Consider the following 24,285-nt stretch of genomic DNA (forward strand, 5'->3'; position numbering starts at 1 on the left):
AAACCTGATAAAGGAAAGATCGCGCCATTGGCGCATAGTGTATAACCAATTGTTGGTGCAGAACATAGGGCGTGCGCAGTGCGGCCCATTGTGGTGTTGTCACCGAGAAAGTCATTTATACCAAGTTTGTCGAAGAGTCCGCTGATTATCGGATACGAGTCTATCAAGATAGATACGGGTGCACGAGCGTTGTGTAGAAAAGCGATCGGCGAGAGCGCTATCATCACATTGATCTTCGAGTTGTATTCTGGTCTTTCCGAGCCCAGTACGTAGTATATCGTGTTACCCAGAGAGTGTCCGATGGCGGTTAAACTCTTTGCGCCGGTCTCCTTCAAAATCAGGTCAATGATAGCTGGGAGGTCGTAGTACCCCATCTCGTGGAAGCTGAATTTCCAGAATGCGGGGTCGGTATCGGGGTCGAGGCGCTGGTGTCGTCGGGAGTATCTGTTGCCTCTGGTGTTGGCCAACCACACATCGTGGCCTTGGTTTACAAGCGTGATTGCCAGTGAGTTATGCCCTCTAAGCAGCCACGTGTCTGAGGAATCTATCAAACCGTGTGTAAGTAGTATTGGATTGCTACCTTTTCCCTGAAGCCGGTATAAAGTGAGAATGTATCCATCTTCGGTGAAAACATTGTACTGCGTTGGTGGGTGCCCATATTTTGTGGCGAGTCCAACAGAGTTTAATGTGGCATCTTCTGGCAAATCTTCAGTGGATAAGTAACCAATTTGATGAATGATGATGATTGCCACGGTTAACCAGAGCGAAGGAGACGTCCACATGGCTACAAGATTTCGTCACATATGCTTTCTTCGCCTGGTGATAGCTGTTAATATAGTATCTTTAATAAGCTCTAGCCCGAGCTATGCGCGAGGCTGGCTCACCTGCAGTGGGTTCCGTATTCTCTCTTTTGCATTGCTCTTCAAAATCTTGGTCAATCTTATAACTTATTATGAGTTGATTCCGTTAATGTCCGTATATGTGTGAGAGTAGTGGAAAGTTCATTGATAGAGTATACCTATTTATAAACTATGATTATTCAAGGGACAGATCAACAAATTCCTGACCGGCAACGCATTGGTGATTTCTCTAGTGCAAATGTTCATGGGCGACGGTTATAATCAGGTCGCCTGCATGTTTGTGCTCTATTTAAAAAACCAAGTGCGAGCTGGACTCGTATATGAAGGCTTCCGTACCATCGTATAAGATATTTTAAAAATTTTATGTGCAACACTGCAAGTTAATGACAACAGCGCCATCTACGAGTATGTGCCATTTAGTAAATCAATTTTTTCGTGAACGCTTTTATTTTTTTTGTGTGATGTAACCACAAATTCACTATTTTCGGATTTGTTTCTTTACTTGTGCTATAAGACCTACCTACCTACCAAATTTCAAGATTCCAAGCCAACGGAACGTACGCTATAGATTTTCTTGACATACACAACGGACGAACGGATGGCGGACGGAGACGGTCAGACAGACATGTGATCATAGGGTTCCTTTTTTCCTTTTGAGGAACGGAACAATAAAAAACCATAAAGTTCAGCCAATCACAATGTAACAATGGCAATCACAACCTTCGTGCTGGCTGGCTGGCTTGAAGGCTGCCAACATCTTCTGTACTTATCCTATTCTGTTCTCTATTGTCTATGTTGTTCTATTGTGTTCTGTAGTTATTCTGTTATCTTAACCTAACTGAGGAGCATCTGAACAAACTTGAGCGACTTCAAAATCTGTGTATAAGGTTCATATTTGGGCTACGAAAGTATGACCACGTTTCTGAGTTCTGCCGAAAGCTCAAGTGGCTCCCGATACGACTTCGTAGGAATATTCACATTCTTCATTTTCTGTACTGTATACTCTTCAATCCTTCCACTCCTCTTTATCTTAAAGAACGATTTGAGTACCTATGTAATACACACTCCTTATCTCTTCGTTCTCAAAATAATCTACGGCTGAAAATACCTACACACTCCTCTTCCTATTATGCTAAATCTTTTACTGTTACCGCTATACTGCTATGGAACTCTCTCTCCTTGGATACCAAGCAGTCTAAATCACTGTCTATTTTCAGAACGAAACTGAAACTATTCTATTTATCCTCAACTAGAGGGATGCCCGCGAGTTCAACCGCCTGGATTTAGGTTTTCAAAGATCCCGTGGGAACTGTTTGATTTTCCGGGATAAAAAGTTGCCTATGTCAATTACAGGGACGGAAGCTACCTCGGTACCAAATTTCAAACAAATCGGTTAAGCGGATGGGTTTTTGGGAATCCCGTGGGAACTTTTTGATTTTCCGAGATAAAAAGTAGCCTATGTCCGTCCCCGGAATACAAGCTAACCCTGTACCAAATTTCGTAAGAATCGGTTTAACTGTTGGGCCGTGAAAAGGTAGCAGACAGACAGACAGATAGACAGACAAACAGACACACTTTCGCATTTATAATATTAGTAAGGATCTGACGTGTTTATTTATTTATTTCTACTTTCTATTCCTCGTGTATGTCGTCTATTCCTATTCTTATTGATTTCTTATTTTCTTTAGTATTATTATTTTTTAATTATTTATTTTCATTTTATATACATAAATTATTTACTTTATTTTATTAGCACAAATCGGTTCAGCCGTTTGAAAGTTATCAGCTCTTTTCTAGTTTTCTTATAGAGGTTTTTGTGTCGGGGGTTATACATGCTTGTCTTTCATGTCTTGGTGTGCAATAAAGAATATTTTACTTTTACTTCGTCATAAGTCGTTTACGTGGTGGTCCATCAAGCACACGGAACGAATTATGATTTTCAATAGGCACGATGTATGATCGAAATCTTATATATCAAGCAGTTTTTATTTCGAGTGAACCCTAAAACAAAATGCTGTTCATTACATGTCGCATAATCTACATAAATATGTAATATATTGTCCAAATAAAAGGCGGATGGTACACGCAAAGCAAACACAATAATGCTGGCATTTAAGTAGGTATATTTATAGTTTTGGGTGCATGACAACGCTTGACACACCTGTGTAACACAGCGAGGCTTCTCCATCTCATAATTAATTTTAGTAACGTTTAAGGCCGATTCACACCAATTGCGTATGCAGCACGTACACGTGATACGTGAATCCATAGACGTAACTGCACGCATAACGTCTACGTGAACGTTCACGCCACGCAAGCGGTATGCCAAGTCTCATACAGTTCCATGCATTATAACGCAATGCTACGCGATACGTCTACGCTTAGCCTGTGTAAACGAGCTCTTAGTATTTCTCTCGAACACTTTTAGTTATTTGTCGTGATTTTATTTCGTTCTCTTCTTTTGAATTTGATTATTCGCTTTGTAAATCGTTCGGCCGAGGACCGATATTTAAAAAATGCTTTAACACTGACGGAGCAAGAGTAAGCAAGACGCCAAAAGTTACGACTTTAGACCCCTTGGACGAATAAATACTTAAGACGGTATGCTCCGAAAAGTCAAATGAAGCAGGGGTAACTCTCAGTTGATGAGTATGTGTGCGTTATGGAATGATACCATTCACATATGAAAATTTGCCTATTTTCCTATTTTTCCCTTTCACGATGATTATTAATAAATGAGATCTCATTAGATTAGTCTTTATTATGATAGTTACAAATCGATGGATGTTCGATGCTAGAAAATAATAATTTATCGATTGCAACGTATTAAAATTTACCTACTCTGTTTATACATAATTTTGATTAATTACAGTATAGGGCCTCTGGCATTATTGGAAATCCCTGCTTAACAGGGTGCCCATCACCATGTTTACTATATAATCGTATCATGACAGTTAAAAATAAAAAAGTTAAAAAGTCAAATATAAAAACGCAATATATTCACTAAAAATATTTAATAATAATCCAAGTATATACCAGTTAGCGATTTTGTTTAGCGTAGCTCGCAGGGTTAGTAGACTATTCACTACTTTTGGTGTTATACACCGGGCTAGTTTACATCCCTATATCGTAGATCTCTTACCAAATTACACAAAGCGGCTCTTGGTTAGCGTTTTTTTTTTCTCTAAGCCAAATTCAAAGTTATTTATTCAAAATGGGTTCATATTTTATTTGTCTTGTGTTTTCTGTGTTCAATAAATAAGTAAGAATCAGTCGCAAATAAACAGTCAGAGGAGGAGTACGTGTCTTTTAATATCCTAATACTGCCAAAGTAAAAAGAAGCCTTAAGTCCTCAACATTCTGACTTTTATGACCTTAAAAAAAGTAAATCGGTATCTTCTAGCTATCCGTATAGCGTCCCATCTTTGACCACATGACGCGTGACGGGTCCTCCGTTCGTCGCTAAGGTTGTTTTGGTGGGTGCCTACTACCTATCATGGACTAACTATAACTAAATAAATAAATAGATAAATTAACTTTTATTTAGACCCATAATTGTGTAAGTATGACAAATCACTTATAATATGTTAGTAGGTACTTATTTCTAACTTAACAACTAATTCTATAACTAAAACTATAACTAAAAAGCCCGAGGGAGCCTCTTGGCGCCTAAAAATAATATTTATTAATGTAGTAAAATTTTGATTACCTATTTATTTATTTCTTTATTGGACACACAAACATATACATTTACAGAAAACATAGAAGACAACATGGTAGGTACGCGTAGGAACATACATTTTTATCTGTCCAATTACGTAGGTATCTAGGTACTTTATGATAAATTTGGCATGCAGGTAGCTATTATGTTGGAGACTGGTATATTAAATGTACTACAATTTAGTGATAAGTTTTGTTTTAATTAAATTTCAATATCAATTTAAATTTATCTTTTAATTAACAAAACAGCCCTCTTCGCTCCCAGAACACTTGTCTATTTAATTATATTATGATTGTCATCAAAAATAAAATATAAAGACTAAATATTATGAAAAAAAAAAATTGCCCATTTTTAGGCAAAATTACCCCATTTATTTTCTGACAACCCTAGACATCAATTTGAAGTTGTGTAATATGCACAGTACGATTACAATACGATTTAAAATTAAATTATTACATTGAAGTGTCAAACAAAAAAAAATATAATCACTACTTGTGTCAAATGCGTATCGGAAGGTGTTAAGTGGCCAGTTTCGTAAAATTTATGTTGAGTTTGTGTGCGTGACGTGTAATTACACAGGTTTGGTGTATAGTTAGTGCTTCGTTCGTTTGTACGGCGCGGTCACCGTTTAGACCCATGACTTGTTAAAAATATTTCTACTGAATTTATTCAAATCAAGACTTATATTTTCTACATTCAAATAATCAAATCAAGACTTCTAAAACAGATTTTTATTTATTTTTATATATCATAGTTTTTGATTTATCGTGCAAAATGTTGGGAAAAATACCCGAGTACGGAACCCTCAGTGCGCAAGTCTGACTCGCACTTGGCCGGTTTTTTATTGCAGGATAGACTTGCGCTTGACGACAATCATGCTTTAAAAAAAGCAACGATGAGGTTAAGTTGAAGCGCGCTTGCCTAGGAGATACCTATTTACTCTTGCCTTGAAGTTATCTAAGTTATACGTGGCAGGAGCTTCTACAAGGGGTTGTAGCGGTTTAGCACGAGGTTTATGTACGGATATAAGTAAACAGACATGGTTCTACCCCATGTATAGTCCATATGATTGCAGAGCAAGTTAGGATTCAGGAGATAGTACACAACATTTGGCAGTTGTCCCTTCAATATTTCCACATCAGCTAGAGAAGAGAAACCATCGTTCGCGCCAGCAAACAGAGCTACCGGCATTGTAACTCGATCCAACTGATAGACTGGAGGCTCCGAGGAATTGTAGATCTTTTGATTAGTTTCACTTCCGTAATCGTATTGCGCAAACTGCTTTCTGTACCCCAGTTGCAATAAGTGCAAGCCATCCATACTAGAAACTCCTGCAGGGAAATGTGAGATCACTGTTCGGAAAAAATCCGGTTCCAACTCTGTAATATCAAAACCAGCTAAAGGAAAGAACACGCCATTGGCGCATACTGTATAGTCGATAATTGGTATAGAACATAGCGTGCGTACAGTGACGCCGAGTGGGGTGTTGTCACCGAGAAATTCATATATTCCAAGTTTGTTGATGAGTGCGCTGATTATCGGATACAATGCTATTATGGTAGATAAAAGTGGAGAAGCGTTGTTTATGAAAGCTATCGGCGCGAGTGCTATCAGTACATTGATCTTCGAGTTGTACTCTTTCTTTTCTGAGCCAAGTACATAGAAAATCGTGTTGCCTTGGGAGTGCCCGATAGCGGTTAAGTTCTTTGCGCCAGTCTCGTTTAGAATCAGGTCAATGATAGCTGGAAGGTCGTAGTACCCTGACTCGTGGAAGGTAAAGTTCCAGAATGCGGGGTCGGTATCGGGGTCGAGGCGCTGGTGTCGTCGGGAATATCTGTTGCCTCTGGTGTTGGCCAACCACACGTCATGGCCTTGGTTTGCAAGCGTGATTGCGAGTGAGGTATTCCCTCTGAGCAGCCACGTGTCTGAGGAATCCATGAAGCCGTGTACAATTAATATCGGAATGCTACCTTTGCCTTGAAGCCGGTATAAAGTAAGAATGAATCCATCTTCGGTGAACACATCGTACTGCGTCGGCGGGTGTCCATATTTTGTGGCGAGTCCAATAGAGTCTAATGTGGTATCTGGCAAATCTTCAGTGGATATGTAACCAATTTGATGAATGATGATGATTGTCACGGTTAACCAGAGCGAAGGAGGCGTCCACATAGCTACAAGATTTCGTTACATATGCTTTCTTCGGCTGGTGATAGCTGATAACATAATATCTTTGATAAGCTCTAGCCCGAGGCTTGCCCGATATTGGCTCAGCCGCATTGGGTTCCGTAATCTCTCTTTTGCATTGCTCTTTAAAATCTTGTTCAATCTTATTATGAATAGATTCCGTATTATGTCAGATATTATGTGTGAGTGTAGTGGGTTCATTGATAGAATTCCTATTTATAAACTTTCAACTATGATAATTCAAGGGGCGGCGGATCAAGAAATCCCTAACCGGTAACGCATTGGCGATTTCTTTGGTGCAAATGTTCATGGGTGACGGTAGTAATTAGTCCGCCTGCATGGTTGTGCGCTATTTATATTTAAAAAAAAAAAAACATAAAATTCAGCCAATCACAATGTAACAATGGCAATCACAAACTTTGCGCTGGCTTGAAGGTTGCCAACATCTTCTGTACTTCGTTAGAAGTCATCTACGTGCTGGTGCCATTGTGCAGCACGCGGGATGAATTATGATTTTCAATAGGCACACATTTGTCATCTCAATCTTATATATAAATCAGTTTCTTATTTTGAGTGAACCTCAAAAAAAAATGCTTTTCATTATATGTCGCATAATCTATATAAATATGTTATATCTTGTGCAAATGGTAAAAGGTGAACCGCTGAATTTGAGAAGAAGAAGAAGAAGAAAAACTGTTTATTTGGTGCCACAATCATGTGTTATCTATCTACATACATAATATAAAGTAAATAAAATGAGATGACTTTGGAAGTCATGTCTCTGCTCCGCACGGTAGATATGGCTTTAGCGTAGTGAGATTTTTGTTTTTAGGGTTCCGTACCTCAAAAGGAAAAACGGAACACTTATAGGATCACTTTGTTGTCTGTCTGTCTGTCAAGAAATCTATAGGGTACTTCCCGTTGACCTGGAATCATGCAATTTGGCAGGTAGGTAGATTTTATAGCACGAGTACAGGAATAAATCTGAAAACCGTGAATTTGTGGTTACATCATTTAAAGAAAACCAAAATGTGTTTCAATTTTCAAAGTAAGATAACTATACCAAGTAGGGTATCATATTATGAAAGGGCTTTACCTGTACATCCTAAAACAGATTTTATTTATTTTTATGCATAATAGTTTTTTATTTATAGTGCAAAATATTGGAAAAAATACCCGAGTACGGAACCCTCAGTGCGCGAGTCTGACTCGCACTTGGCCGGTTTTTTTTTAATTGCAGGATTGGCTTGCGCTTGACGATAACCATGCTTTAAAGAAAGCAATGATGAGGTCTAAGTTGGAGCGAGCTTGCCTAGAAGATGCCTATTCATTCTTTTCTTGAAGATATCTAAGTTATACGTGGCAGGAGCTTCTACAAGGGGTTGTAGCGGTTCAGTACGAGGTTTATGTACGGATATAAGTAAACAGACATGGTTCTGCCCCATACATAGTCTATGTGATTGCAGAGCAAGTTAGGATTCAGAAGATAGTACACAACATTTGGCAGTTTTCCCCGCAACCAGCTATAGAAGAGAAAACATCGTTCGCGGCAGCAAACAGAGCTACCGGCATTGTAACTCGATCCAACTGATAGACTGGAGGCTCCGAGGAATTGTAAATCTTTTGATTAGTTTCACTTCCGTAATCGTATTGCGCAAACTGCTTTCTGTATCCCAGTTGCAATAAGTGCAAGTTAAACATACCAGAACTACCTGCAGGGTAATGTAAGCTCACTGTTAGGAAAAAGTCTGGTTCCAACTCTGTGATATCAAAACCATTTACAGGAAATATCACGCCATTGGCGCATACTGTATAGCCGATAATTGGTATAGGACATAGCGTATGTGCAGTGATGCCTAATGTGGTGTTGTCACCGAAAAATTCATATATTCCAAGTTTGTTGAAGAGTGCGCTGATTATCGGATACAATTCTATTAAGGTAGATAAAGGTTGACGAGAGTTGATTGTGAAAGCTACCGGCGCGAGTGCTATCAGAACATTGATCTTCGAATTGTACTCCTCCTTTTCTGAGCCGAGTACGTAGAAAGCCGTGTTGCCTGTGGAGTGCCCGATAGCGGTTAAATTCTTTGCGCCAGTCTCGTTTAGAATCAGGTCAATGATAGCTGGAAGGTCGTAGTACCCTGACTCGTGGAAGGTAAAGTTCCAGAATGCGGGGTCGGTATCTGGGTCGAGGCGCTGGTGTCTTCGGGAGTATCTGTTGCCTCTGGTGTTGGCCAACCACACGTCGTGGCCTCGATTTGCAAGCGTAATTGCCAGTGAGGCATTCCCTCTGAGCATCCATGTGTCTGAGGAATCCTCAAAATCGTGTACAAATAATATTGGAATGCTACCTTTGCCTTGAAGCCGGTATAACGTGAGAATGTATCCATCTTCAGTGAACACATCGTACTGCGTCGGTGGGTGTCCATATTTTGTGGCGAGTCCAATAGAGTTTAATATGGCATCTTCTGTCAAATCTTCAGTGGATACGTAACCAATTTGATGAATGATGAAGATTGTCACGGTTAACCAGAGCGAAGGAGATGTCCACATAGCTACAAGATTTCGTTACATATGCTTTATTCGGCTGGTGATAGCTGCTTATATATATTTGAGAATCTCTAGAGCGTGGCTTGCCCGACATTGGCCCACCTGCAGTGGGTTCCGTATTCTCTCTTTTGAATTGCTCTTCAAATTCTTTTTCAATTTTATCATGAAGTGATTCTGGAGCTTTATGGTGACGCATTCCGGTGCTTTCTTCATACAAACGTTGGAGGGTTATCACTACATTATTTAATGTTATACTCTCAAAACTAAGTATCACTTATATCGATTTGTCTCGTCATTAACTGGGTTTGTTGATATATAAAACATTCAAAAAAATATTGATTTTAGAGCTCTGAGCCTCGAAAGATTCCTATTTTATTTTATTTCAACTTTGTGCTTATATAGATAAGATTAGGAGTACCTATGAAAATTCTAAAACAATTTAACTTTAGACATATTTTATTTATTCATCAGTTGAAATAACTTTACAATGCAGACATAAATTCAGTCGTTTTTTCTCAAAAATACTTTTCCCAAACTGTTCTACTGTTTTTGCGCGCTTGATTTCGGTGAAAATCATCGTGCCGTTCACCTAACACATTCAACTCCGCGCGGACGGTGGAGAAATGGGCACGCCGGCGTATCTTTATGCCTGGGCTCTCTTTCTCACACAATGCTAGGTTAGATTACCCACGTGCGCCGGTAATTTCGGTCGAGCGTACAGCGTCCCCTTGGTAGTGATATCTCAGATATTATGTCTGCGAGAAGTGTAAAGTTTATTATTAAAATAGAGTATTTATTTGACGAACTTGGAAAAAGCTTGATTGAGCATGTAGTTCTTGCTAATTCAATAATATTAGGCAAGGTGCTGGAATGACGACCTTGCATTGATTGGAAAGCGCAGGGTTGGAAGACCTTCCATTAGGTGGACAGGCGATATCAAACGAGTTGCAGGGAGCTGCTGGGTTTAGGTGACGCAAGACGTGAAGTGTGGACGTCTTTACAAGAGACCAGCAGTGGATGTCTATTGGTCGACGATGATTATGATGATGACGATGAGGCAATTTTAAGGCATTTGACACATTTCAGTGTGCGTTCGGTATGAAAGTATGAAACGTTACTAAGGTTAGTCTGACAGCTAATTTGTGACGATCGCAATCGCCTCTGATTGGTTAACACTCTTACACTACTAGCTATATGCACAGATGCAGCGGGATCTACATAAATTCGCAAAGTCTCAATAATTGCGATTGTATCACTGACAGTCGTTAAAAATGCTAAATCGTTAAAAGTCATCTTCAGTGCGTAAATTTTGAGAATGGACTAGCAATATTTGCTCTATGCTAATACTTAAGACACTATTAAAACGAGACAGCGTTAATCCGCTGGCATAAATCTGTCTCATTTCAACTGAAACTTAGTCTCAGCAAAGTCAAAGTGCGCTCTATAGATTTCAACCTATGTGTCAACTGTCATGTCAAAATTTTTGAGTTAGACTCATTTAGAATGTTTAGACCTTATTTAATAAGGACTATATTCGTATTTTGACATGCCAGTTTGACACATAGAGCAAAATATGGCTACGGTCCGACAAGGCTCTCTTGGCACTTGAGTGACATTGACAGGGGGTGTAGTTGTAGTACAAAGACTGCCAGCAAAAAATCTTCTCAAGTTTAGGGAGTATCTTGAAAATGTCAATGTTGAATATCGAGTAAGTTTTATCTAATTTTAACTGAAAGAGAAATTAGGAAAGCCGTTCCTGTTTGTACATAGAAAAAATTTTCAAAAGAAAAATAAAACCTACTTCAAAACCACAAACACTAAAAAGTAAAAAATAACTTTTGTTTAGCTACACTTGTAATGTGCCTAGGTATGAACAAAAGTTATTTTTTACTTTTTAGTGTTTGTGGTTTTGAAGTCGGTTTTATTTTTCTTTTGATTTTTTTTTATTTTACAAGTTTTAGTGGCCCCACTGTACTATAATATGCTATGCCCAGTTAAAACCCTACTGTTTACTAAGCTATTACACTGATCGCGAGCAATTTGCTCTTATCCATTGAGGAGTTCGTTCTGTTCTGCATCTCCGAAGATATTCATCAGATCTTCACCAAATTAAATGGGACCACCTGCACCTTTCAAACAAAAAAAAAACCATATCGGTCCAGGGGTCTTTGAGTAATCGGGGAACATACATAAAAAAAAAAGATTCTGACGAATTGAGAACCTCCTCCTTTTTTGGAAGTCGGTTAAAAAGAACTATTATAACCATTGATAGGCCAGGGACATGTAACCTATCATGTTTACTGCTCCAATACTATTCTTACCTAGTGCTATAAGATGCAGATACATATTTTATGCTAGATTAATTTTATCAGAATATAGCGCGAAGTTATGTATATGGAAAGACTAATATTTAAAAAAAAACAGTGAAGATTTTTTACTTAGCAACACATACAAGGGGGCAGCATGACACTTCACAAGATGGCGGCGTCAGTTCCAATTTTGGCTACGCGCCAAGAGAGCCTTGTCGGACTGTGTCCATTCTCAAAAACGCATAATACATGCTGGCGCGTTCGAGCAATTTTCAATAGACATGTATGTGTCTAGATCTTATAAAATGTTTAGTTTTTGTTTCGAGCCGTGAACCCCAAAAAAAGTTTGGTGCACTATTTAAATCTTGTCCAAATAAAAGGCAGATTGTATATATGCAAAACAAACACAACGAGGCTGGCATTAAGCTGGGTACGTGGCAACCACGTGACAACACTGCAGAAACGCAGGGTTGCTACTTGCCAGATTGATGAAAAAACTTAAAAAAAAGTGAAACCAAAGATTTCGACGCCGCTTCCAAAAATTGCCGACAGTAATAAGTAGCGATTTTTGTTCATACGTTTGAAGTAAATTGATTTGAAAATTATTATTTAAATATTTTCAGTGCTTTTGAAGTCTGTTTGTTGTGTTTTTCTGTGACTTTGCCAGACTAGAGGGTCACTGTCCTCAAGTCTGTACAGTATCGAGCACATTCGATAGGTTGCTGGTTCATATCCGGTTCGAAGGACCATGTTATGGACTAATTAAGTTTTTTCAATAAATTAAAAATGATTTTGATGACAAACGGGTTTAATAAAGGAACAATTTAACAAAGTGCCCATATAAAAGTAGAGAGGCTACATTTTTACAAATTATAAAGTGACATGACATTGACAGATTAGTTGACATGTGAAAAGCGCAAAGCAGATTCTTAGAAAGACTAGACTTACAGATAATAACAACGAGAAAATCGGTCAAATCGTCTCAATCTCTTTAGTGTTTGTGAAGTTAATAGACAGTAAATTGGGGTGTCTTTACAGTCGTTCTCGATGTTTGTCTTTTATTTATTGATTTCTTCAACCACTGTTGGCATCTCTAGATATTGGTGTATTTCCGCGTTGCAAGCAAACCACGGAGCGTTGGCATTTGGCAATGGTCAGAACAGTATGCGAAATGATGCGATATATTTTGGTCACGGTTACGGATAAATATTTGTTTCAGATATCCAATAGTTTCAGTTACGGTTACGGAAATTTATAAATAATTCTTAAATACATATCAAAAATTGCGAAAGTGTCGCTACTAGATGGCATAACTATTGACAGTCGCTTCAATACTAGGTTAACATACATAATATCACAAATTTCGTTACTGCAGTAAGCGATACGGTGGCTTAGCGGTCAGAGTGTCGGGCGCCAACCCAGAAGACACAGGTTCGAGTCCTAGTGGTTTCGCAATTTTTGATATGTATTTTTAAACTAGCCGATGCCCGCGACTTCTTTCCCGTAGATATAGGTTTTTAAAAATCGCATCGTGTGGTCGAATCGAAACGCACCGTGTGGCTTCGGTCTTACGGCCCGTTCACACATGGGAGTCCGTTTTACTGGTACGTTTTTAACGGATACGTCATAAATTTATGCTCTGTTCACACATAGACACCGTATAACGTTCAACGGATCCGTCATTACTGGATGCGATGTGTGAACAGAAAACTCGCAGTATACCGCCGCTATTCTACAAGGATGGATCTATCCGTTAAAATTCTACGTATCCGTATATTTTCGTTCCGTCCGTCCAGTATTCGATGACAAAACGGAATGTAATTTTTTTACGGAACGATATTTTTTACTGTATACAGAATACTGTGCCATGTGTGAAGTCGCTCATACAACTAAGTACGCCATTGACGAAAAAAAAACGTATACGATAAAACGGAACAGTAAAACGGAGACATGTGTGAACCGGCCGTTAGTCGTCACGTATACGTTTTAGTGATTAGCTTCAAATGCAAGTGTCAATACAAATATCTTTACTTTATTTAAACTAGTAAAAGGATTACTGTTGCTATTTTTCTTTATTTTGTTGGGAAAACCTAATGCATTTCACAATAAACATGGTAAGTACCTACCTGCTATGCATTTTATTATGCTTTTAGGCCATATAGGCATAAATAGATATAAAACAGGCTAAGAAATGTCCATCTTTATATACCCATCTCGGTCATTACTCATTAGGGTTTCGTAAAAGAAGGGTGTCAAGGGAAGCCTATTACTAAGTCTCCGCTGTCCGTTCGTCTGTTTGTCTGTCAGCGGGCTGTGTGTCACAGTGTTGCCAGATGTCGAAAGTGTTTTCTCGTACCATCGATGTCAAATATCTCGTACTTTCGGAACATAATCTTGTACAACTTTTTTAATGAAGATTATAGTTTAAAATTTAAAAATCTCCTAATATCTGCATTTTACACAGTCCCGCAAATTGCTAATGCGCGTGTCCGCCGTTTTAGTGACGTCAGCACTAGACTGAAGTTTCGAGCTGATGGTATATTTTTTTAACCCCCGACCCAAAAAGAGGGGTGTTATAAGTTTGACGTATGTATCTGTGTGTCTGTGTATCTGTGTATCTGTGTATCTGTCTGTGGCATCGTAGCGCCTAAACGAATGAACCGATTTTAATTTAGTTTTTTTTGTTTGATAGGTGGCTTGATCGAGAGTGTTCTTAGCTATAATCTAAAAAAATTGGTTCAGCCGTTTAAGAGTTATCAGCTCTTTTCTAGTTTTCTTGTAGAAAAGAAGGTTAGATAACCGTTAGGTTCATAATATTATGTCAATAGACAAATGTCAAGCTGTCAAGATGGACGTTGCCTAAATACATAATTATTTATTTGAAAATGATGTTTTGGAAAACTCAAATACAAAGCTCAAATACTTTGGATCGTCGGGGGTGTTATAAATTTTTAATTTACACTTGTTAACATTTTTATTTTGGCTGACGTAAAAATGACGTTATTTCGATGTTAATGAGACATGGTTCCAGCGCAATAGCAATTTGTGGGACCTACTAGCTTTCGTTTTTTTTTTCTTTTTTAAAAAGAATATTAGCCATGTTAAATGACTAATATTCCTCTCCAACTAAGCGTCAGGTTTGTGCTAGGAGTAGGTACGACAATAGTGCAACGGGCGGGGTTTGAACCGTCGACCTTTCGGTTTTCAGTCCACTCCTTTACCGGTTGAGCTATTGAGGCTCAAAGAGTAGGTATATTCATTCCTTGAAGGCGGGGCTTTCAAATGAAACGAATAGTACAGTAATTAATTCGCCATCTCATTAATAGACATTTTAATACTACCTTAGTGATACCCGCGCAACCGCCAGTCCGTTGAGGAACAAACACAGGTTTTAGTGGGTGCAAGCCCCACATAACCTTCCGTTTCCCCTGACGGAAGGGTATGCGTTAGGCATTTCCTGTGTATAAAAAAAAGGTAGAAAATTGATATTTTTACACTGTGTATTTCTATTAACGCTTTAACACCAAAATTCGAAATGGCCACCATGCTAAATAAAAAAAAATTATAAAGTGTACTTCTTGTACGAGCCCTTGAACTCTTCGCGTGCGAGTTCGATTCGCACTTGATCGATTTTTAACCCCCGACCCAAAAAAAGGGGTGTTATAAGTTTGATGTGTGTATCTATGTATGTGTCTGTGGCATCGTAGCTCCTAACCTACTGAACGATTTTAATTTAGTTTTTTTTTTGTTTGAAAGGTGGCTTGACCGAGAGTGTTCTTAGCTATAATCCAAGAAAATCGGTTCAGCCGCTTGAAAGTTATCAGCTATTTTCTAGTTATTGTAACCTTCACTTGTCGGGGGTGTTATAAATTTTTAATTTACACTTGTATTTAATCGATTGCAAGGGAAAGGGAAATTATTTTCTTTAAAAAAACAAAGTTAAACATTTTATGGATAATTATGAACAAACCGTTTTAGCGTATCATAAATGTAAGGAAACAAATATTTTTTCATATGTTTTCCCCATACACTGTCACCGTGGCTGAACTGCTTGCGAGGATGCACCAAGAATTCCACATGGTTTGGCAGCTGGTCCTTCAGCAGACCCACATCTGTTATGTCCGACAAAGGGTCGTTTCTTCCTGCGAACAGAGCGACAGGCATGGTGACCTTCTCCAGCTCGTATAAAGGTGGCGTTGTTGCATTGTACTCCCGTAGATTACCAGAGACGCCATAATCGTACCGGGCAAACCTTTTGTTGGTGCCGATCTGCCCGAAGTGTTCATAATTCATCCAAGATGTTCCAGCAGGCATGTGATTAATCAACACTCTAAAGAACTCTGCATCGAGTTCAGGAGTATCAAATCCAATGATCGGGAACAAAATCAATTTTGCGCATATGTGGTAACCAAACCACGGGTCCGAACAGAATTCTCTGATTTTTCGAAATCCACCCGCGTAACCGTCGTCGTAACTTAGAAGATCGTATTCGTTAATGCCTAGTAATCCGAAATTTTTTCTTAGCGTTGGTGCGATTACTAAAAATATAGACACAGGTGAGGGAGTATGGTGCATGAAACATATAGGCGCGAGCGCTATCAATAAGTTGATCTTCTTATTGTATTCCGGGCGGGTGGAACCGAGGATGTAGAATATGGCGTTTCCTTGAGAATGTCCAATGGCTGTTAGATTTGTCGCGCCCGTTTCGAGCAGCACTTTGTCTATGATCGCGGGTAGATCGTAATACCCGAGTTCGTGGATGCTGAACTGCCAATACTGTCTGTCTCTTGAATGCAACTTGGTGTGCTTGTTCGAATACCTGTTGCCTCTAGTATTGCCGAGCCATACATCGTACCCGTTGTTCGCTAAATTGATTGCGAGAGAATCGTCTCCCCTTATTATCCAAGTGTCCGATGAATCCAAGAAACCGTGCATCAGCAGTATCGGTATCCGATCTTTGCCCGGCAGATGGTAAAGCTCCAGGAGGTACCCATCTTGAGTTTCCACTTGATACGTCTCCGCCGGATGACCGTATTTTCTGGCGAGTCCAGTGAAATTCAACGTAGCGTCTTCCGGAAGTTCCGTGGTAAGCATTGACAGAATTTGGGCGAGTACAAGGTTACATTTCAAGAGCAGAATTAATGAAATTATTAAAATAAAACACGACGCGTTCGGTGGCGTCATCTTTTCTAATCTTATAATACAATACATTTAAAACAAGTTGAAAATTTATATTTATATATACGATTCTGTTCGGTTTATATCGGAGTCACAGTTCATTAGTCAAATTATCTAAACATAAAATAATTTTATCAGTAGTCGAATGTATCAAATTTAATGTAGAAGGATTGATAAATCACAAAATATTTATTCATCGATCTTGTCCTTTATTAAGTTTTGTTAATTTTTATTTCTCTTACATTAATGCGAGCAGCCCACTTACCTAATGGACTGAATTTATTAAAAGTTAGACTTGGTTGTACTGGTTTAACACTCGAAATATATCCGGAAATAGATAATCGGGCATGTGTCTACCCCAAACATCATCCGCGTGGTTGAACAAAGCGCGCCGATTGACTGTGTAGTCTACTACATTTGGCAACTGGTTCCTCAGTATGGCCACGTCCGGGAGCGTCGACAGACGGTCGTTCCTTCCAGCCAACAGAGCGAACGGCATCGTAGCCAGCGTCAGGTTATACGCCGGTGGAACTGAAGAGTTGTAGACTAAAAAGTTCTGAGAAATTCCGTAATCGAATTGCGCAAAATCATTTCCTGTCAGCTGCGAAAAGTGCAAGATGTCCATCCAAGAAGTGCCCGCAGGAAAGTGATATATGAATACATTCACGAAAGACGGCTCTAACTCCTTCGGATCGAATCCAAATAATTGGAAAATTAAAGTATTTAGACACAATTCGTTGCCAATTACGGGATACGTACAATAAGCTCGAATTAATTTTGTGCTCGTGCTGTTGAAACCTAAGAATTCCGTGTTTCCAAACTTGAGGCTGTTGAATAATTGATAGATAGTTGGTAGTGCTTGCAAGAGTGTCATTACGGGAGGTTTAGTGTTAGTTAAGTGACAGATCGGTGCCAGCGATATCATCACGTTCACCTTGGAGTTGTACTCCGGTCTGGTGGCGCCGAGGATGTAGAACATTAGATTTCCTCTGGAATGCCCGATAGCTGTTACGGAAGGTTTCTGTGTTTCGTTCAAGATTCTGTCTATGATCGCGGGGAGATCGTAGTAGCCCATTTCGTGGAAGCTGAAGTTCCAATATGTTGCATTGTTGTCTGGATCGAGAGAAACGTGTCTTCTTGAGTATCTGTTGCCTCTTGAGTTTGCGAACCAGACGTCATAGCCTTCGTTCGCTAGTGTTACACCTAGAGAATTCTCACCTCTTAGCAGCCAAGTATCTGAGGTGTCTACTAAACCGTGAACGAGTAACACAGGGTACTTGCTCCTGCCTGGGATATGGAAGAGCGTGAGGATGTAGCCGTCGTCTGTGGTAACTTCGTGCTGTAGAGGCTGAAACCCGTACCTGTTGGCGAGACCGATAAAGTCCAGATATGCGTTTTCCGGCGTAGGGTTTAATGGAGGCAGTAACTGTGCGTCATTGAAATGACATATTGTAACAAGTGTTATTAATAGCAAGTAAAAATTTGGTATTGCAGACATTTTAGACCAAATAAATATTCCTTGGTCTCGTGTTCACAGTAGACTATAGTAATTTAAATGTATTGAGACTTTTTATATAACAAGCGTTTGTATAAAAAGGGAAATTACTTTTTAATGAGCTTTTTTAGGGTTCCGTACCTCAAAAGAAAAAGCGGAACCCGTATAGGATCACTTTGTTGTCTGTCTGTCTGTCTGCATGTCCGTCCGTCCGTCCGTCGTGTCTGTCAAGAAAACCCATACTTCCCGTTGACCTAGAATCATGAAATTTAGTAGTTAGGTAGGTCTTATAGCACAAGTAAAGGAATAAATCCGAAAACCGTGAATTTCTGATTACGTCATTAAAAAAAAATTAAAATGTGTTTCAGTTTTCAAAGTAAGATAATTATACCGAGTAAGGTATCATATGAATGGGATTTACCTTTATATTCTAAAACAGATTTTTATTTATTTTTATGCATAATAGTTTTTGATTTATCGTGCAAAATGTCGGAAAATTACCCGAGTACGGAACCCTTAGTGCACGAGTATGACTCGCACTTGGCCGGTTTTTTTAATTAACTATTTACTATTATCGCGATAATACTTATCTACTAAATAGGATAATAATAATAGCTGTAAGTAATAGTTTCTTTATTATCACGCAAGGAGCTTTTGTGATACTTATAACAAGTTGAAGTAGGTATATATTATAAGAACTCGGCTTTTTAGGGTTCCGTACCTCAAAAAGAAAAACGGAACCCTTATAGGATCACTTTGTTGTCTGTCTGTCCGTCGTGTCTGTCAAGAAACCTATACAGTACTTCCCATTGACTTGACATTGACATTGATTGAATCATGAAATTTGGCAGGTAGGTAGGTCTTATAGCACAAGTACAGGAATAAATCTGAAAACAATGAGTTTGTGATTACGTCATTAAAAAAAAATTAAAAATGTCAAAGTAAGGTAACTAACTATACCATTTTTATGCATAATAGTTTTTGATTTATCGAGCAAAATGTCAAAAAAATACCCGAGTACGGAACCCTCGGTGCGCGAATCCGACTTGCACTTGGCCGGTTTTTTCTTCAGATCCTTTAAAAAAAGACGAGCAAAACTGCAGCTTATAATAAAATTACACTAGCGGCACGCTATGATGGCCGGTTTGACACATTACAATAGTGATGTGGAATGTCAATTTATTCTCGAACAAAAAACAATTAAGTTTTGTTTTTGTACCTGATTAAATAGGTTTAATAAAACAAAAATGTATATGTTTATTTAATTTATTTGAACGAACTGAATATTTGAACGAAAATGAATATACATACTTTATATGCACACAAGAAACATATGAATACAAAAGATACCAAAAAAGGTGCCACAAAAGGCCATAATTAATCAGATTCGTCCATACTACTATTTTCACTGTCGTCACTGCTATCATCACATACATTAATAATTATATGTTCGTTTTCTATAATATTATCTATTTTCACATCTCTTTCATAATCTTCCCTTATTAATTTAACAGTTCTATTCACAACCTTTTCCCAGTCTCCTTTAGTCACATGTTCACAAGCTTCTTCTAATAATTTTAGCATTTTTTTTGTGGTAAATGGGGGTTCTGTATTGTGTCTTGCAGCATATCCCTTAATTTGAGCCCACACCAACTCAATCGCATTATACTCACAATGGTAAGGCGGTAACCGTATAACTCTGTGCCCATGTTCTAATGCTATTTCGTCAATGACGTATCGGATCTTGGTTGGTTTGTTTTCTTTTAAAAGACGTACTAATTCCGCTTTTAACATATTCATGTTTGCATCTACGCCATTTTTACGAAGCCATGCGACGATATCAGCTTTCTTTTGGGATTGGGCAGGTGGCTTGTCAATTTGCATCGAGTGGTATGGGGCGTTGTCCATAATTATAATAGATGGTTCAGGGAGGCTACACAACATTGAGGTAAACCATTCAGTAAACTTTTCTCCATTCATGTCTTCATGATAGTCTCCAGTGGTTTTTGACGCAAAAGCCATGAGAGAACCTTCGACAAACCCGTTGATGGTTCCGGCGTGACAAATTATAAGTCGCGATCCTTTTCCTACAGGAACTTTGGAAGTAGATGCTGCTGTGTCATCGTTCCAAGAACGGCCTACAGTATGGTTAGCATTAAGCCATGTTTCATCCAAGAACACAACATTTTGCCAATTTTTGATTTCTTTCACTTGCCGTAAAAAAGTATACCTTGCCATCGCTATATCAAATCTTTCCATCAATATTTTGCGTTTGTTACATTTTTTGTATCGAAATCCAATGGTCTTCAAAATCTTCGTTAAAGAACTTTCCCCACCGAAGAATAATCCAGCTTCCTTCAGTGAATGCACCAACTTTTTTCTTGTTGGATACTCCTTCTGTAAATAGTAGCCGTAAACATGTCTTCGGATAGCATCGGCATCAAAGCTATCGATGCCTACGACTGGTTTTGCTCGTTTTCTCTTTTTTGGTGTGTGAAGTTTATTTTCTTCTGTGCCAGTCTCGCCATATTTTTTTTTAGTTATCCGTCTAACAGTTCGTTGTCCAATATTAAGCGCATCAGCTACGCGTTCAACCACTGACGTTATAGGTAAAATTGGCCCTCCATTTTGAGCTTCACGATCGAAATAGTTACGAAGGCGTATTACGAACTCACGTGTCTGACTATTTAGAACAGTTCTCTGCGTACGTTCGGTCATATCGACGAAATCCACAACAAAGGGCTTGAACAGAGTCCAAATTAACGAGCAAGGGTCAACAGTAATGCAGTATCAATATTTGAAATCCAAAGCCAGGTCAAAACTATATCACAATCGCATTGCACTGACAGTTTATACTTTTCGAAGCAACGTCAATTCGAAACTGCTTTGTTTTGCATTGAGCATTGACGCGAGTTTGCCGGAGGTAGTAGTTGTGCTAGCCAGCGATCCTATGTGACGATCGTATTAGATTCCATTTTTAAAAATTTATTGATATTTTTTTGCGATTTCAGAGGTTTGTCCACATAGTGAAAATTGTTCATATTCACAAGTACATTCACCCCTTAAATGGTGCAAACTGATTTTTCTACACTTGTATACATTTAAGAAATCAATTTAATAAATAAATTTTGAGTCCTAAACCTAAAACTACATTCGATAAAATTTATGAATCTCTGCACATCACTATCGTCAATAAAGTAATACAATTATTTCCTTCAAAGTCGTTATCAATTAATACGGAACTTCATGAGCGGACAAACGTCAAACCGGCCATCATAGCGTGCCGCTAGTTTAATATAAAGCAATTCACTCTGCAATTAAGTAATTCAAAATTCAATCTATATTTAAAACAGTATTCGTGCATGTTTTAAGGGTTTAGCCATACCACGCTACAAACGCGATCGTATGCCGAACATGCAAGTGACGACGCGTTCGGTTCGGTTCGGACAGTTTGTTCCGGCGCTTCTTCTGCTTGAGGCATGTTGACTTTAATATTCAAGTGGAGCGACGTGATAACCAATTCTTAGTTATCCATACTTATCTATACTACTAATAAATAAAATTGGAGTGTCTGTCTGTAATTTCGAAATAACTACCACATATTAAGGTCATATGGTTATTTGAACGATACCATAACTGAATCACACGTTTTTAAAATTTTTGTCTGTCTGTCTGTTTGAAAAGGCTAATCTTCGGAACGGCTGAACCGATTTTAACGGGATTTTCACATACATGTAGAGGATTGACCAAGGTGTAACATAGGCTACTTTTTTAACCGACTTTCAAGAAGGGAGTGTGTTTTTTTCTACCTATGTACACCGAAATCTCCGAGATTTCTGAACCGATTTGCGTCATTTCTTTTTTAATCGATAGAGGAACTTTGCGACATTGTTTCATAAAAAATTTGGATTCCAACTCCTCAATCCTGATGCTGCAGGGGATCTGATCAATTCCACGCGGGCGAAGCTGCGGGTATCAGCTAGTACTTAATATTATAAATGCGAAAGTGTGTCTGTCTGTCTGTCTGCTACCTTTTCAAGGCCCAACAGATTAACCGATTCAGACGAAAGGTACAGAGTTAGCTATCCTGGGGACGGACATAGGCTACTTTTTATCCCGGAAAATCAACCAGTTCCAGCGGGATTCCTAAATATCCATCCGCTTATCCGATTTGTATAAAATTTGGTACCGAGGTAGACTGTAATTCACATTGACAACTTTTTATCCCGGAAAATCAAACAGTTCCCACAGGATCTTTAAAAATCTAAATCCACGTGGACGAAGTCGCGGGCATCCTCTAGTAATAACATATTGTGATGTGTGGCACAATTAAATAAACTTTTTTCTTCTTTCGTCGCCTTGCGCCGGTGTGTTTGGAATTTTATAACGTGTTAATTTCTGGTCTGGTCTGGTGGAAGGCTTTGACCATGGCTAGTTACTACCCTACTGGCAAAGTCGTGCCGCCAAGCAATTTAGCGTTCCGGTACGATACCGTGTAGAAACCGAAGGGGTATGGATTAAAAAAAAAACTACCATATCCAGGTCAACCCGCTTCCATCTTAAACTGCATCATCACTTACCACCAGGTGAGATTGCAGTCAAGAGCTAGCTTTTATCTGAATAACAATAAAAAAGAGAATCCGTCAAAACCGTCCATCAAACGTAGTTTAGTTTTCATTTGAATACCAATCAAAGTACAGTTCTATCCACCCGAATGAATCAGTAGTTATAGATGTGTCCTTTGTTTCAGGCCTCCTCATCTACATAACCTATGGGGCGTGGCATAGCTCAGAGCGCCGCAGGACCCTGGACTCAGTCCAACTGGCGGAGCTGCACAACGACAGCCAAACCGCGTTGCTGCAGCACAACCTGCAGCACACCCTCGGCTGACAGCACGACACAGCAGGGACGACTGCAGCAGGTGTGAAGGATAGGGAAGTAGTCAGTCCTAGTAGCACTATAGTATCTTTTATATCCAGTATTTGAGGAGACCCATTTACAAGTCGAAGGTGTACTGCAGCACAACCACAGCACGACGGCACGACACAACAGGAACGGCAACAGATGTGGAAGATAGGAAGGTTGTCAGTCCTAATAGAATTACAGTCTTTTATATGCAGTATTTGAGTGCGTTTAAAACCTTACAAGATGGCAGAAGAGGCGTGGGCAAAACAGTTCTGTAATAAGTTTTGGAAGTGTATTTTGTGAATCGGGCGTAGATTCTTAAAGTCACTTAGGTTGAAATCTATAGACCGCACTTTGACTTTGCTTAGACTTAAGTTTCAGTTAAAACTAGATGAATTTATGCCAGCGGTATAACGCTCGTTTTAACAGTGTCTTAAGTCTGAGCAAAGACAAAGTGTGCTCTATAAATCTCAATGTTACAGGCTGACGCTTAGCGAAGCTTCGACACTGCGTCACTATGCCTTGAGCCTTACCTTTGCGTACACTAACGCTCGGGCTTATAATAGGAAATTACTGATCTGTTTCACATTTATATTCTGCTGTTTTACATTTAATGGCTTTTAACATTCTCAGACAAATGATCGGTTACGCTAATCAGCTTCTCATTTATTCCTGCTATACTATTATATTTTATTCTTGCTATAATACAGGGTGTTATTAATTTGCTACAAAAAACGAAGAGAGGTGACAGTACTGAAAACTGATGATAACCACATGATGAAGATACAACAAAACAAAATAAAATAAATAAATAATAGTTTATTTAGAACATACAATAAGAAAAAAAATACAAAGGATGTTAAAACTATAAAATTACAACTAAACTTAAAACTACGAACTAAAAAGTACAAAGAACATATAGAATTGTGTGTGTGAGCTACTGCCTCAGCATAATGCTCTATTTGACTACTGCAACGCTTATTTTCAGGCAGAGCCGTGGTGTCAAAACGCGAGAAAAACCTGTATTTTTTCACAATGTATTGAAAATTTAACATCTGACTGACGCTAGAGGTGAACGAATGT

At 38.8% G+C, this 24,285-nt stretch overlaps 1 protein-coding gene and 1 pseudogene across 1 annotated transcript in view; one reads left to right on the top strand and one right to left on the bottom strand.

The window, feature by feature from the left end:
- The window catches only part of LOC123872258 (cationic amino acid transporter 2-like), a 42,121-nt gene extending 18,572 nt beyond the window's left edge, over positions 1-23,549 (top strand). The window contains exon 14 of the mRNA XM_045916428.1: positions 23,048-23,549. Coding sequence (XP_045772384.1) covers positions 23,048-23,187 — 140 coding nt within the window. The 3' untranslated portion in view covers positions 23,188-23,549. The remainder of the gene's footprint in view (positions 1-23,047) is intronic.
- LOC123872260 lies at positions 8,138-9,325 on the bottom strand (annotated as a pseudogene).
- Positions 23,550-24,285: the final 736 nt, after the last annotated feature.

The sequence above is a fragment of the Maniola jurtina genome, chromosome 15, assembly GCF_905333055.1.
Source record: "Maniola jurtina chromosome 15, ilManJurt1.1, whole genome shotgun sequence".
In the NCBI taxonomy this organism is placed as follows: domain Eukaryota; kingdom Metazoa; phylum Arthropoda; class Insecta; order Lepidoptera; family Nymphalidae; genus Maniola; species Maniola jurtina.